This window comes from Pinus tabuliformis, chromosome 1_2 (genome assembly GCF_031772625.1).
Source record: "Pinus tabuliformis cultivar Carrire ecotype Pingquan chromosome 1_2, CPIR1, whole genome shotgun sequence".
In the NCBI taxonomy this organism is placed as follows: Eukaryota; Viridiplantae; Streptophyta; class Pinopsida; order Pinales; family Pinaceae; genus Pinus; species Pinus tabuliformis.
In genome coordinates this window covers 1,164,933,552-1,164,949,120 of record NC_142298.1, presented here as the reverse complement: position 1 = coordinate 1,164,949,120, position 15,569 = coordinate 1,164,933,552, and the positions used below count along the sequence as shown (strand labels likewise).

Here is a 15,569-nt window from a genome sequence, read left to right as displayed (position 1 = left end):
GTATTTCTCATTATTAGTGATAATGTAAGAAGGGTTGAAGAAAGGGTCCACATGGTACTCAACTGCAACCCCAAAATTGTGAGGAAAAACAAGGGTCCTATTGATATCATCGTCATCAATGTCATAGATAGGGTCTTCTTTGAAACGATTTCCATGGACCTCCCATTTTCCTTCTTTAATATGTAAGTAATCATTGATATAAATGTCTGAAGGGGCTATGGGATCGCCTTCTCCAAGGTCTTCAAAGGGTGGATCATTAGAGATAGTGTCCTTGGAAAAGACAGGGTTAACCTTAACTTCACCCTCCCTATCACATGTTTTCATAATTATCCTCATGGCTATTTCTGTCATGTGGATCTAGGGAGGACCCTATTTCTTGTTCTTTATCTAGATTCCCAAGGTCATGATGATGCTCAATGAAGGCTTCCTCTTGAATGTTTAATGCGGAGCATACTTGAAAATGTCTAAGAACACCTTCAAAGAACTCCTTAATAGATAAGATGCTACTAGGTTTGTGATTATGCAACCATGAGTTATGACCATGGAGAGAGCTCATGAACAATAACATAAGGACATCCTGGTGGACCATTCTCTCCTTTGAAGCATGCACAATACATCTTCCCACATGATCATTTGTGAAGAGTGGATTACCATCAAATATGGGCACTCCACGTACCATCCTTCTTATGACATGATTAGGGTGCTCAGGGATGCTAGTGATGTCCAAGGCGGGAAAATCATTAGAGAAAGACATCCTATTGAGATATACATGTAAATTATGTAGAAGTTGCTAGGGTGAACTTAAAGATGCCTAGAGAAATGCTTGCTTTAGCTCACAAGCATTGACCTTAAAGTTCAATGAAGAACTAGGGCTTTGCTCTTCCAATGGAGTCGCCAAGAATGATATATCAATGATGTCGCAAGGGAAACAAGACAAACGTCTTGTGTCTTCGGCAACAGTGCCAAAAGTGTTACCGTTCAAACTAGCAAGGGTCCTAGGAGGGGATCCTACAAAGCAACTACCAGGTCAAGTGGCAATAATGGAGCAATAACCCACTATAACCTCAGCTAAAGCTTCCTACTCTTTATGAACTTTCACCGATGGGAGGAGTCCTGGTATGAGAGGAATCACTAGAATAGATGATTCAATGATAGGATATGGGTGATTCGTAAAGCCTATTCACAAGAGAGGCTCAGATAATGGGCGTACTTGCTATAAAAGCAAGATGAATGGCTCTCTTAGAAGGACTAGGGGATTACCAAGACTTAGGGTTGGAGAGTATTACTTGAAACAAGGTGCTCGAGCTCAAGCAGTGCTAAAGAATTGGATTTCTAGGTGATCTTTGTGAAATTGAAGTATATATTTTAGTGGGACCACAAAGAACCCCAAGTGGGCCCAGACAAGGTCAAGGGTTTAGATTGGAGCAACCAATAGATGATCTTGACCAAGTTAGGGAGGAGAATAGGATCGAAGGAATTTAATTTTTCTTGGAATTTGAGTGCAATGATCCTAATGAAGCCACCGACCAAAGGGAACCTAGGGGAGAGAACGACCTCCAAGCTAGGGCATGGAATATCTTGAGATTCCACGGTGGGATAAACCTCAAATTTGGAGGACCTCTCAAGAAGACCCCAGTGCAATAGTGGACCAATTTTCACGGATTTTCAATGGTTAAAAGTGATTTTAAGATGATGCCCTAGGAAGAGAAGGTGAGGAAGGAAGAGGAAGAGGAAGAGAAGAATATTCTTTCGTGATCACCTTAGGACTAGACTAGTGCCTAGTGAATTGGGAGAATGGAATAAAATGAAATCAACATTTTGATAGGCTTAATTCCAATCAACGATTTCCCCAACAACTTTGTATGGCCCAAGCAACAACAAGATTACAAAGGGAACTCTATACTTATTTATATCGCAAATGATGACTTATCAAGGTAATTCTTGAACATTCTTGTACCTCTAGGACAATAATTCACCATACTTCAAATGATCATATGAAAAATCCCTCACAAAGACAAGCCCAACAACTTTGCATAAGATAAAGAGCAACTACACCAACTTCATGAACGAAAATATTCCATAGACAATTTTATGAGACAAAAATTACAAATAAGCATGAAAGGTACTCACAAGCATAGCGAAATTATTCCAATCATCAAAATGCAAAGAAATCGAAGCTCCAACACAAGAAATTAAGCTTTTCCAAACATCGAAATGCTTTAGATCTCCAATTCATGCATCAAAGAGGCTAGTCAAAATTCTCAAGAAGAGATATTCCAATCCAAAAATGTGATGAGAGAAATGAATGAGGCTCTCATATATTTATACAATCCATAAGGGGGTTCAAATAACCTATTAGCCTAATAATGCCCCTTAATATTAAAATAATGTGCACAAATAACAAAACTTGGTGACAAGCCCACCAAGATAGCTCCATAATACAAAATTAAGCCTCTAAAAAGGGCAAAATAATAGATGCAATGAGTCGTTGGGCCATTGAAGAGGTGGAGTCCAAAGTGTGCCAAGGTGAGAGAATAGGCTCCAAACCTAGTGATCAAGGGGGTGGCCCCTTGATATCCAAGCAAACCAAATGTGGTGTCCCTAAGTGGGTGTGGGGGCACAATGACCTCCTCATGGGTCTCCAAGTGGATCAATAATGCCTACCAAGAAAACCAAATGTGGTGTCCCTAAGTGGGTGTGGGGGCACAATGACCTCCTCATGGGTCTCCAAGTGGATCGATAATGCCTGTATATCATTTGTAAGGGCTAGAATGATGAAATAAGCCCTCCCTCTGTCTCCCATGGTGATGCACATCCTCATTTGGGCCTTGGAACATCTACCAAGTGTGTGGTGCAAGTGTGAAGCTGATAGGGCATGGTGGTCCAGGTGCATCATCCTCATCCAAAGGTGGAACAAGAGTAATCAATGAATGGTGCTGAGGGATCCATGAAGTGGAAATCTACTCTCTGCTATGGTGGAGGCCCATGGCTGACAATGCTCACCCTACAAGTGCCAATATGACCCTCTGGAGGGCTTGGACCCCGTATAGAGAAACCAAACCCTAAATGGAGACCCACTTGCAATCCTTTATAAGATCCAATGCGTCCCCTCGCCTTCCAGTACAACAAATATTTAGAGTAATCAAGTAAAAGAGTTTACAAGTCATGGAATCAAGTGGACACTTCATAGTGGTATGCCCTTCCATAGTGGGCTTTAGCATGTACATATGTCTCCAAGCTCAATAAGGGGGTTAACCAAGGAACCTATTAAGTGGTTTCTACCTCTAAAGGGGGTGACATGTCCATTGTACATCCATCAAGTGGTAGGTGGCATGTGATATAATGATGGAATGGAATGGGGCATTAGGGGAAGGCTCCAAGTCTCGTGCCATAGTACAAGGGTAGCTATAATAGGGAAGCCCACACTTGGGTATATGGATGTAGGAGGGAGCAATCGTGGTACATGACTTACCTCGACCTTTGTTTTTCTACCCTTCTTCATATGCCTTTTGCCTTTGATCTAGTTTTCTTCATAATTGCTTAGGGCTCCAAAGGATGAGAGCATGATGTGTAGGATCGAGTAGTGAATATCCCCTTAAGGTGGGTCAGTTCATTTCCCACCAGGGGTTGGGACAATCATGGGTTCCTTAATGAAGTAAGGGGCCAATATGAGGGTCCGCAAGAACCAGGGTGATGGCCATAAGTAGAGCTCATGTTTTGATTTTTCCCACATGCTAAATTTGTATGTCCCAACAATCTTTTGCATTTTATGGTACATTTCCTGTTGGGAGTGGCCAAAAATATGCTTTTTCTTTTCTTTTAGCTGCATCAACCTCTGGAGCATCATTCCAGGCGTGACCCAAGGTGTGGACAAGGGGAGGGGTAAGCTAACTCGTTGTGGACCCAATCGACAAATGTGGACCTAGATGAGAAAATTGATGAAAGGGGTTAAATAAGTGGAGGAGAGGTGATGTATATGGTGTTGGGAAGCGGGACCACATAACCAAAATTGAGTTTTCCCATGTAGTGCCATCCCTATAGGCAATAGCCAGTAAAAGAGATCCCACGGGACTAGGATACAAGGTTAACCGTCAAATTGGGCAAAGGAGACGAGTACAGACCTAGCCCACTTTTTTTGCCAAAATCCCCCCACTAATCCATGCTCAAAAGTGTCCATGATAAGTAAACAAAAATACCCAACTACACAATGAAAGGCCACACCTTCGGGTTTGGAGGGCCCACCTTTAAACATACAACCATAACAGATGGGTGAGGGACCACATGGCTGGCTCAGGTGGCGGAGATAGTGGCAGATCGAGCTATCTGGTGGCTACAAGGGGCTGCCGGCTGAGGACCATCTAGGAGAAAAAAATTCTCCTATGGGTGTCACCCACAGGTGGTGGGTAACAAGCCTTTAAGAGTCAATAATGGTGCCACATAGCCCAATTTGTAGTAGAAATGTGGAACTGAATGTGGTGGATAAATATGTAATTGAAAAGAAATGCACAATGGAAGAGGACTCGACAAAGAAGTGTGAATATTCGTTGAAAATAAGGCATATTTTGTATGTAAACTAGTCAATTCCTTTCTCGGTTGGCCTATTGCTTTCTTGTAAATCATCACATTTGAACTTCTGTGTGTAATCTCAAGGTTGCCCTGGTTCTTCTACGCCCGCATCATGCTTATATACTTACATCGTCATATTTTCATACCAAAATGTTCTTTTCTTTGAATGTAGGATGGATGTTCTTAAAGACATTAAATATGCATATTGCTAGTTCTGTTCGTACAATGCTTCTATTTGGGGCTGTAATATTTGATAAAAAACCTAGTTTTATCTCCATTCAGTGTAACTCTTGATTTGCCACATTTTTTTTCTTTGCTCAGGTACCTTATTGTTGATTTTCTAGTGCAATTAGGGTTAGCACAATATTTCTGAAATTCCGATAATTACTTTTGATTTAGGCCTTCTTTTTATCTTATTCCAAGATAGCATTCAACAATTATATTTTAGAAATTCAACATTAAAGAAAAATAGAACAATAGAGATCACAATGCACAAAAGAGAGACAAGATTTACCTTGGGAAAACCCACTATGGGAAAAAACCCAACGACCTTTTTAATAGAGAAATTCTTCTCATTCAATGAGAGACACACCTAGACCTATGGTCAAACCCGGTCTTCTCCTCCAAGTCAAGCCACCCAACTTGATCTTGCACTTCCAAAATTTCGACCCTCCTGAAATAGCCAATTACCCAGAATTTCAACCCTGTAGCAGTTTCCCTAGTAACCTAGAAAATTTTGGCCCCCTTGCAACAATTGTCCCAAAAACTGCGAATCACAAAGAGAGAGATTTCTTCACACGTGAGTTGTTAGAGAGAGAGAGGAGAGAGAAAATTTGGCCTTCTTCTTCCTTCCTTGCCCTTCTTGTCCTTCGCTCACTTGCCCATAAACTGTCTTGAGAGAGGAATGCGAATTTCCCAAATGAGGAACTCGAACTGCCTTTATATAATGGTTCGTCTAGGGTGAATGGACGTGTCTCTTGGCTAGGGCCAACTTGACTAGGAGGGGAGCCGACTTGTCACTTTTTTGGAGGCAAAAATTACATTTCAAAAATTCAATTTTACATCTTTTAAAAGTCACAATGGGACTTTGACTCAAATTTAATTTTCCTTTGACTCGAGCATTTATAAATATGCTTTACAATGATAAACACAATTACATCAAGTGACTAAAAGTACATTATGAAGACTGGCCATAGCTACAAATTCAACACTCCCTCTTAACTATGGAGGTATTCATAATCACTGTCACAGATGGTTCTCAATTTGAACAAATTTCTCTAAAGAAAAAGCTTATGCATTATTACCTGCATCATCATATATCATTAGCATATGCTAGCAGCGATTTCCGAGGTGGTACCAAACCCATGGAAATGTCATCAACATATCAAGACTCACTCCTCCAAAGTGATCAGTCCTCGAATCCCATGGCCACCACCTAGGCCAAAATGTTGAGACCCTCAACTAGCAAGCACTCACTCACCCTTCCTGGTGAACATTCTAGGCCAAGACCTCACTCAACCTCTTTTTGGTTGGTGATTGGGTCAAGACGTTGAACCAGACCTCACTCCACCTTAGCCAGTGTGTGATCATGGTCCAAGACCTCACTCCACCCTCCGGCATGTGATCAGGGTCTAGATGCTGAAGGACCTTACTCCACCATGCTTGGTGTGTGATCAGGGTCCAAGACCTCACTCCACCGTTTCTGGTGTGTGATCAGGGTCCTCCTCCAAGAGATACTCACTCAACAATTCCTGTTGAGCCCTCTGGGTTTCTTGGACCCATTCTCCCTTTCAGGAGAACATCCATCCGTGTTGCAGACAAATCAGCACTCCTTGTCAATGAGAGAGGTGATCTCCATGAGCCCCAACTTGTCTCTGAAATGCACGAACTTATCCCTCAACAATGGCTTGGTCAGAACATCATCTGTCTGCTCATTGGTGGAGATGTACTTGAGCCTAATTGCTCTCCTTTGCACCATGTCATGGATGTAGTGGTACTTGATCTTAATATGCTTCGACCTGTCATGGAACACAAGATTTCTTGAAAGCTTCACACAACTTTGATTATCGCAGTGTATCACCATCAGTTCCAATTCTTGGCCGAACAATCTTGCAAACAACTTTTGAAGCCATATTGCTTCGGTATAGGCCTCATTGGCTGTGATGTACTCTGCTTCAGCAGTGCTGAGTGCAATCAAACTTTGCTTCCTGCTCATCCACGATATCATAGCAGATCCCAAACTGAAGCATAATCTTGAGGTACCCTTCCTATATTTAACATTTCCTGCCCAACCATTATCTGTATATCCTTGGAGCTGTACATCCTTGTTTGCAACATACCTCAAGCCATAGTTCACTATACCATGCAAATATCTCAAGACATGCTTTGCTGCAATCCAATGCTTGTGTCTTGATTCTACCTGGAACTGGCTGAAGGTGTTCACAACAAAGCAAATGTCTGATCTAGTGTTAACCAAATACATCAACACACCAATAAGTCACTAGCATATAGATGGATCTACCAATCTGGAGTTAGAGCCTCTTAACTTATTCAAGTTAGTCACCATGGGAGTCACCATGGGTTTGCAATCCATCATGTTGAATTTCTAAGGGATCTCTAACACATACTTTCCTTGACCAAGGAAGACTTCACCAGGTTTCTGCCATACTTCTAATTCCAAGTAATAGTGCATCAACCCAAGATCCTTCATGTCGAACTTAGAAGCCAACTGCTTTTTGTACTAAATGATAAGAGACTCGACGCTTGTCAGAAACAAGTCATCAACATATAATAGTAAGATCACAGGTGCATTCCTCACAACCTCAAAGTAAAGGTTTGAATCAACTTCGCCCTTGGTAAATCCCAGTCTCGTCAGATAGCTGTTGATACGAGCATACCAAGCTCTTGGAGTTTGCTTGAGTCCATAGAAGGCCTTCTTCAATCTGCAGACATGAGACTCCTTTCCATATACCTCAAATCCTTGAGGTTGCTCTATGTACACCTCTTCCTCAATCAAACCATTGAGGAAAGCAGTCTTCACATCCATCTGGTGCAATTTCCATCCCAACGCAGCAGTAAGAGAAATGATGGATCTAATGGATGTGTACTTGGCAACTGGAGAAAAAGTCTTATCATAGTCTTCTCCCTTTTTTTGGGAGAATCCTCTAGCTATGAACCATGACTTGTATCTATCAATACTACCATCTGTAGCATGCTTTATCTTGTAGATCAACTTGGAAGTTACTGCTGACTTCCCTTCAAGCCTAGGCACGATTTCCCAAACATCATTCTTCATGATTGATTGGTACTCCTCATTCATTGCTTCCTTCCACACTTGCTGACTAGCTGCTTCTTCATACATGGAAGGTTCTTCATCAATGAGTTTTGTCATGAGATATGCATAGTTGGAGAATCACTTAAGTTACTTCACTTCTTTAGATGTGCCATCAAGAGCTGCATGTCCTTTCGCCTCTTCCAATGTGGATCTAAGCCATGCTAGTCTCTTCTTGATATCTGGAACTATAACTAGTTCTACTAGATCTTGAGGCCCTTTTGGCATTCTGATACATTTTGTAGAACTCGAGTGCTCTTCCCTTGAAGCTTCTTGTTTAACTTCTTCCAAGGAATCTACAGAGACTTCCTTAGACCTCCAATATGCCACTTTCTCATTGAAGGTGACATCTCGGCTGACCTCAATTCGTCGTTGTTTTGGAATGTATATTCTATAGGCTTTTGAAGATTCACTGTATCCAACAAATATGCCTTTCTTTCCTGAAGGCTCAAGCTTGTTCCTCTTATCCTTAGGAGCATAAATATATACTGGACAACCAAAGATTATCATGTGTGCAACCTCTGGCTTCCTTTTGGAGAAGGCTTCTTCAGGATTCATACCTTCCATAACTCTATGAGGACTTCGATTTTGAATGTACACAACTATCCGTGATGCTTCACCCCATAAGAATAACGACAAGTCCAAATCATGCATCATGGCCTTGACAAATTCTTCAATGGATTTGTTCTTTCGTTCTTCTACACCATTCTGTTGTGGATTATAGGGGACAATTAGCTCCCTCTTAATCCCAGCTTGCTTGCAGAAAGAAACAAGCTCCTTTGAGGTGTATTCTCCTCCATTGTCAGATCTCAGTATCTTGATCTTTTTACTTGTCAAGTTTTCCACTTCAACTTTGAATTCCTGGAACTTGTTGAATACCTCATCTTTTGACTTCAAGAGATATATCCATGTCTTCCCGGAGAAGTCATCAATGAATGTCATGTAGTATAACGGACCTCTAGGCGATTTTAGAGGCATCAGACCACAAACATTAGAATGAATCAAGTCCAAAGCTTCCTTAGATGTGTCCACTGTTTGGAAATGTTTTCTTGATGTTCTTCCCAAGAGCACAACCTTTGCATACACCATCGTTCTTTATTTGTAGTTCAAGAACCCCTGGCACTATTTCACTTAATTCAGACAATGCTTTGAAATTAAGATGTCCATACCTTCGGTGCCATAACTCACTTGGATCTATTTCGTTATGTACTAATGCTTGATCTGGTCGACTCACAAGTCTATTGAGTCTTCCATCACGAATTCCAATAACCCTAGCATCATCTATACTAGAGCCCTTTCACCACACAAGTGCTTTGCCATCCACAAAAGCAACCCTTTCTCCTTTATCTTCTAAACAAGAAACAGACACAAGATTTTTTTCAAGCCTGGTACATAAAGGACATTGTTGAGATGAATATTATTACCAAACTTCAATTCTATGGATGCCTTTCCAATTCCTTTGACTGCATTCTCCCAATTCAACCCTTTGAGATAACTTCCTTTCTGTCATGCTTGAAAGATTCCCACGCTCTCCAGTCATGTGTCTTGATGCTCCACTATCTACCAGCCACATGTCATCATCATTTGCAAAGGAACCTGTCAAAGTAGAATATTAGAAGAAATCTTTTTCACCTTTGGGCTTCTTTGGCTTTTCATCTTCTTCAACTTCTGCTGCGGTTGTTTCCCTTTTCTTTTCTTGCTAGCCATATTAGGGCAATCTATCTTGAAAATGTCCATATCCTTGACAACCATAACATTGTATCTTTGATAAGTCTTTCTTCTTCTTAGAGGAAGAAGATCCCTTCTTATGTTGAGGTCCAAACTTCTTCTTTCCCTTGTTCTTGAAGCGAGCTACAAGGGCTTGAAGTTCTTCATCTTGACGATCTCTAGTCATCAATCTTATGTCCATAATTGCTCAAATGAAGGAGCTTCTTTGCAACTGTTTATGCCTAATGCAAGTGCATCCCATGATCTAGGGAGACCATTGAGTGCTGTAGTCACAAGTTCTTGATCAGAGATAGTTTCTCCAATGGCTGAAATTTGATCTCTTATTTGCGAAATTCTCACGAAGTATGAGGCCACAGTGTCGTCATTAGTCATTCTCGTATTTCAGAGCTCATTCTTCAAACTCATGCACTGGCCAACATTCTTGATAGTGGATATTTATTAGGGCATCATTCATCTTCTTGGAGGTATCATGCTTTACAATGTAGGGAATGAGATGATCTCTAATGGAGTCCACTGTTAGACTCATGGCAGTAATATCATCCTCCTTGAACTCCTCTTTTCCAGCTGCATCGGTCGGTTCGGTTGTCTTTCCTGTCACAATATCCAACACTTTGTTTTTGGCAAAAATAAGATCTATTCTAACTTTCCAAGCTTTGAAGTTTGATGCTCCCTCTAGCTTGTTTTTGGATTTCATGGAGGAAGCCTTAAATGCCAATAAAGGACTTTAATAAAATGCTCTTTCTAGGGTTTCCGCAAAAGTGATCTCAACCTACCTTCCTTTCGTCACCAAAGTTCTGATACCATGTTGATTTTCTAGTGCAATAAGGGTTACCACAATATTTCCGAAATTTCGATAATTAATTTTGACGTAGATCTTCTTTTTATCTTATTCCAATCTATCATTCAACAATTATACTTTATAAATTCAACAGTAAAGAACAATAGAACAATAGATATCACAATGCACAAAAGAGAGATACGATTTACTTTGGGAAAACCCACTACAAGGGACAACCCAACAACCTTTTCAATAGAGAAATTCTTCTTATTCAATGAGATACACACCTAGACCTATGGTTAACCTTGGTCTTCTCCTCGAAGTCAAGCCACCCAAACTGATCCTACACTCTTCCCTTGATCCTGCACTTCCAGAATTTTGGCCCTCATGAAATATCCAGTTACCCAAAATTTCAGCCATCCAGCAGCTGCCCCAGTAACCCAGAAAATTTCGGTCCCCCTACAACAGTTCACATGTGCGAGTTGATAGAGAGAGATAGGAGAGAGAAAATGAAAACTTCTTCTTCGTCCTTCCTTGCCCATCTTGTCCTTCACTCGCCTAGATCCTGTCCTGAGAGAGGAATGTGAATGGCCCAAATGAGGAACTTGAGCTGCCTTTATATAGAATGGATGTGTCTCTTGGCTAGGGTCGACTTGACTTGGAGGGAAGCCAACTTGTCACATTTTTGGAGCCAAAAATTACATTTCAGAAATTCAAATTTACTTCTTTTAAAAGTCACAATGGGACTTTGACTCAAAATAAATTTTCCAATGATTCAAGCATTTATAAATATGCTTTACAATGATAAATACAATTACATCAAGTGACCAAAAGTACATTATGAAGACCGACCATAGTTACAAATTCAACACGTGTGCTATTTTTTATAGCTCCTCTTGCACCAGATGCTTCCAGAATTCCTTTTGACTTGCCTTATGTATTTAAAGTACAGGTAAAGAGGTGTGGAACTTTTTAGCTTACTGCAGAGCTCTTTTACTGTATGATCATAGGCGTGCATATTCTCAATGTATCTTCCTATATTCTTGAATCTTGGTATCATTGGCCTGGTATATGCCAGTACAAACTAAATCATGGTGTACAAAATCAATATTTTATTTACTTATTTCAGATCACCCTTATATAGACCATATTACTTTTATAATTATTGTGTGGAACTTTTTAGCTTACTGCAGAGCTCTTTTACTGTATGATCATAGGCATGCATATTCTCAATGTATCTTCCTATATTCTTGAATCTTGGTATCATTGGCCTGGTATATGCCAGTACAAACTAAATCATGGTGTACAAAATCAATATTTTATTTACTTATTTCAGATCACCCTTATATAGACGGTAGACCATATTACTTTTATAATTATTGTGGAAGCTTTAGTCCAAAAATCCATCGACTTTGCAAATTATTCAACAGGAATTCCTTTTGACTTGCCTTATGTATTTGAAGTACAGGTAAAGAGGTGTGGAACTTTTTAGCTGACGGCAAAGCTCTTTTACTGTATGATCATAGGCGTGCAGATTTTCAATGTATCTTCCTATATTCTTGATATCATTGGCCTGGTATATGCCAGTACAAACTAAATCATGGTGTACAAAATCAATATTTTTATATACTTGTTTCAGATCACCCATATATAGACCATATTACTTTTATAATTATTGTGCAAGCTTTACTCCAAAAATCCATCGACTTTGCAAATCATTCAACAGAAATTGCTTTTGAGAATCTCCTCAATCAGTCAGATCACTTTTTGATGTTCTGCCTCTTGCATTGCAAAAAACCATTTTAAGGGTCTTTTTGTCTTCAAAAGCTGTTTTACTTGATTGTTATCTATCACATAGTTAAGGAACAAACTCCTCCTTGGACAGTGGATGCCTATAATGGTAAATTCTTTCGGTGCCCTTTGGGTGCTACATGTAGTTTTTTTGAGAGCAATGGCATAGCTTAAAACAGACGTCGTCTTACCATTTGCTTCAGTGCTACTACTACTAGCATTTTTTTTGAGAAAATGCTTCATACATTACCTCAAGGAACAACTGAGTACAACAGGATGCAAGATGGTTACGTCATACAGAAAACATTGGAACCAGGGAGGGACTCAACATGATGGCAAAAAGCATGTCGGTGAACTCCCAGGAGTAGATTCAACCCTGATGCTTAAAACTCCACAAATCTCTGGGAGAAAGGGGATGAGGAACCTTATTGGCCAATTGCAACCAAATGAACTGAAAGACAAAGTAATTTGCAGTTGTCCTTGGCCATCCAAGTGTGCCCCAGGAGGAGCCCCTTCCAGGAGAATGGAGGCACATGCAGGGACTGAATTTCAGCCTGAAACCATGACCAAAAAACTCTGGCAGGCTGCAATTTCCAAAAAAAGCATGCTGTACTGTCTCCTCATCACTGCACACAGGAAAGGTTGAACTGGTAATGCCATCTTTGTGCAACTTACTTATGACGGCTAATCCATGATGAAGTAATAACCAACCCCAAACTTTATGTTTAAAGGATGCGCGAACCTTCCAAATGGACTGACACGGCTGTGGGCATCTTTCCCACCTTTTTCTTAAGCACAACAACTCATAAATGTCCTTCATCTCATAGATATAAATAGGCTTCCCATTTTGCCAACTCCAATCCCTCCAGATAGGACCTCCACCTGCATCCGCATTTGATATAAACAATGCTCTGGAATCATACAACAAAGACTCCGAGAGTAGCCCTTTCCACAGCAGAGACATCTTGAGCATGGTTAAGAGTCGTCCATGTATGCCATTACTGAATGTTTGAATTCTGTAAGTCCTTCCAAATAAACAGGGCTTTCCAAGCCCACCTGTTACTAGCATTCCACAGAGAGAGCACACGCTAATTCCCAGATTGGCTGGGAGGCTAGATCCTAACCTTCCTGGGGCCCTTTAAACTGACAAGTAAGAAGCCCAGAGACTTCCTGCCAAGCTGCTGATACCCTCTTACACAGAATTGAATTCAGGATCATAAAGGCCTTCACATTAATAATGCCGCAAGGCTGAAAAGGGTCTTCAGGCCCTCCAGTATGATGAACCTGTTGGATTTAATAGCACACCAAGACCTGCCATGGAGCATCCCTTTTCACTGCCTTTATCACTCTTCGCTTGTGAGGACCAACCCTTGGTTCTGAACATTAGGAAGGTCTAAACCCTCTTGTGCATGGGTTAAGACAAATGTTCCAAGCGACTAAAGGCGGCTCTGCTGGCCCACCTTGTTTTCTCCTGAGAGAAATCTGAAGCACACATTCCAAACCTTTATAAGCCTCTAGTTGGAAGGAAAGGGACACGAAAAATGATACAAATGACGCGCTGCTAAAATTCTGTCGACAACTGTAATGTTCTCAGCAAGGGGCATGTTGAGGAAAATGGAAATTTGATTTCATTCTGTTCTAACTTCTACATAGGAAAAGTGTAATATGGTCAGAGGAATTTATAGTAGAGTGGATGCATTTCAGCTTATTATTTTTTAGATTTAGTGCATGACATTTGAATAATGCATTTTTGTAGAACATGCTGAAGTCATTTGTTGCAATGCAGGATTGGCATATACAGGCAATGAGACACAAAGATTCAAATCCGCTTTTGGAGTATCAAGGAAAACTTTTGACTATATTTGCTTTTTGGTGAGGCAAGATTTGGAGACAAAGCCACCATCGGGTCTCATAAACAGTGAAGGCAGGTTGTTAACAGTTGAGAAGCAAGTAGGCATTGCTCTGAGAAGGTTGGCTTCCGGTGAGTCTCAAGTTTCCGTAGGAGAATCTTTTGGTGTTGGTCAATCAACAGTTTCACAGGTGACATGGAGATTCATAGAATCAATGGAGGAACGGGCAAGGCACCATTTGACATGGCCTGATGCCAGTGAAATGGAGCAGATCAAGGTCAAATTTGAAACCATTCAGGGCCTGCCAAACTGCTGTGGAGCCATTGATGCCACACACATTATTATGACTTTGCCTTCTATTGATTCTTCCATGGAGTGGCATGACTGTGAAAACAACTACAGTATGGTTTTGCAGGGAATAGTGGATGCTGACATGAGGTTTCGGGATATTGTGACAGGGTTGCCAGGAAGCATGAATGACTCTCGATTATTGAGAAGTTCTGGCTTTTTCAGACTTTGTGAGCATGGGGAGAGGCTGAATAGCCCTGTCAAGGAGTTGCCAAAAGGATCTCGGATTAGAGAGTACATAGTTGGTGACACGGGTTATCCTCTTTTGTCATGGCTTATTACTCCCTACCAAGGAAAGGATCTTGCCCCTTCAAGAGTTGAATTTAACAGTAAGCATCATGCCACAAGCCAGGTTGCAGAATGTGCATTCTCAAGGTTAAAAGGAACTTGGAAATTCCTTAACAACGTGATTTGGCGACCAGACAAGCATAAGTTACCTATTATAATCTTGGTTTGTTGCTTGTTGCATAATATTATCATTGATCGAGATGATAATTTGTCTGAACATATTCCCTTACCTGGTCATCATGATGCAGGCTACAAACGGCAACTGAATCAATTTGTTGACCTACAAGGTCAGACATTGAGAGACACTCTTTCAGATTATTTATTGGGGAAGTTGCCACATACAACTACATAATTTAGAGAATCCTCTCTTATGATCCTCTATTTTCTTGCCCTTGCAACTCCTTTATATGCCTCTCTTCAAGAAATTTAAGTTCAATCCTGGAGATGCAATATATTGTACATCTTGCTACGCAGAAAAGAAAAGGACTGAAATGTACTTTACATTTGAGCAATCTTTCACTCCTCTCCTCTTCCTAAAATTTCCTTCTCCCTTTAACTTGATTTTTCATCAAGTAAATTAAACAATAACACACTCTGTTTGTACGATGCTTTTATACATTAGTGCAATATGTTTTTAATTATGGGAATTAGCGGTGTGTAGAGTCTTATTGTCCGAAACCCACAAGAATATAAAGGAAAAATAACTAACTCCTTGTAAATTCTTCTGATGGAACTGAAATTTTGAACAATCTGGCAGGATCTCTCTTTGTGAGTGACAATTAGTTCATGAGTTTATTGATTCTAATCACCAACTTAAAATTTCATTGGTACTGCCGTTTTGTTTTCACAAGCTGTTCAATCATATTAATTAGCGCACGACGTCTTAACA

General features: G+C 40.5%; 1 protein-coding gene across 5 annotated transcripts in view; it reads left to right on the top strand.

Moving 5' to 3' along the window:
• The window catches only part of LOC149210364 (protein ANTAGONIST OF LIKE HETEROCHROMATIN PROTEIN 1-like), a 219,503-nt gene extending 204,178 nt beyond the window's left edge, over positions 1 to 15,325 (top strand). For all 5 annotated transcript variants that reach the window (XM_089396704.1, XM_089396705.1, XM_089396702.1 and 2 more), the window contains exon 3: positions 13,981 to 15,325. In XM_089396704.1, the coding sequence (XP_089252830.1) occupies positions 13,981 to 15,032 (1,052 nt within the window). In that variant the 3' untranslated portion in view covers positions 15,033 to 15,325. The remainder of the gene's footprint in view (positions 1 to 13,980) is intronic.
• Positions 15,326 to 15,569: the final 244 nt, after the last annotated feature.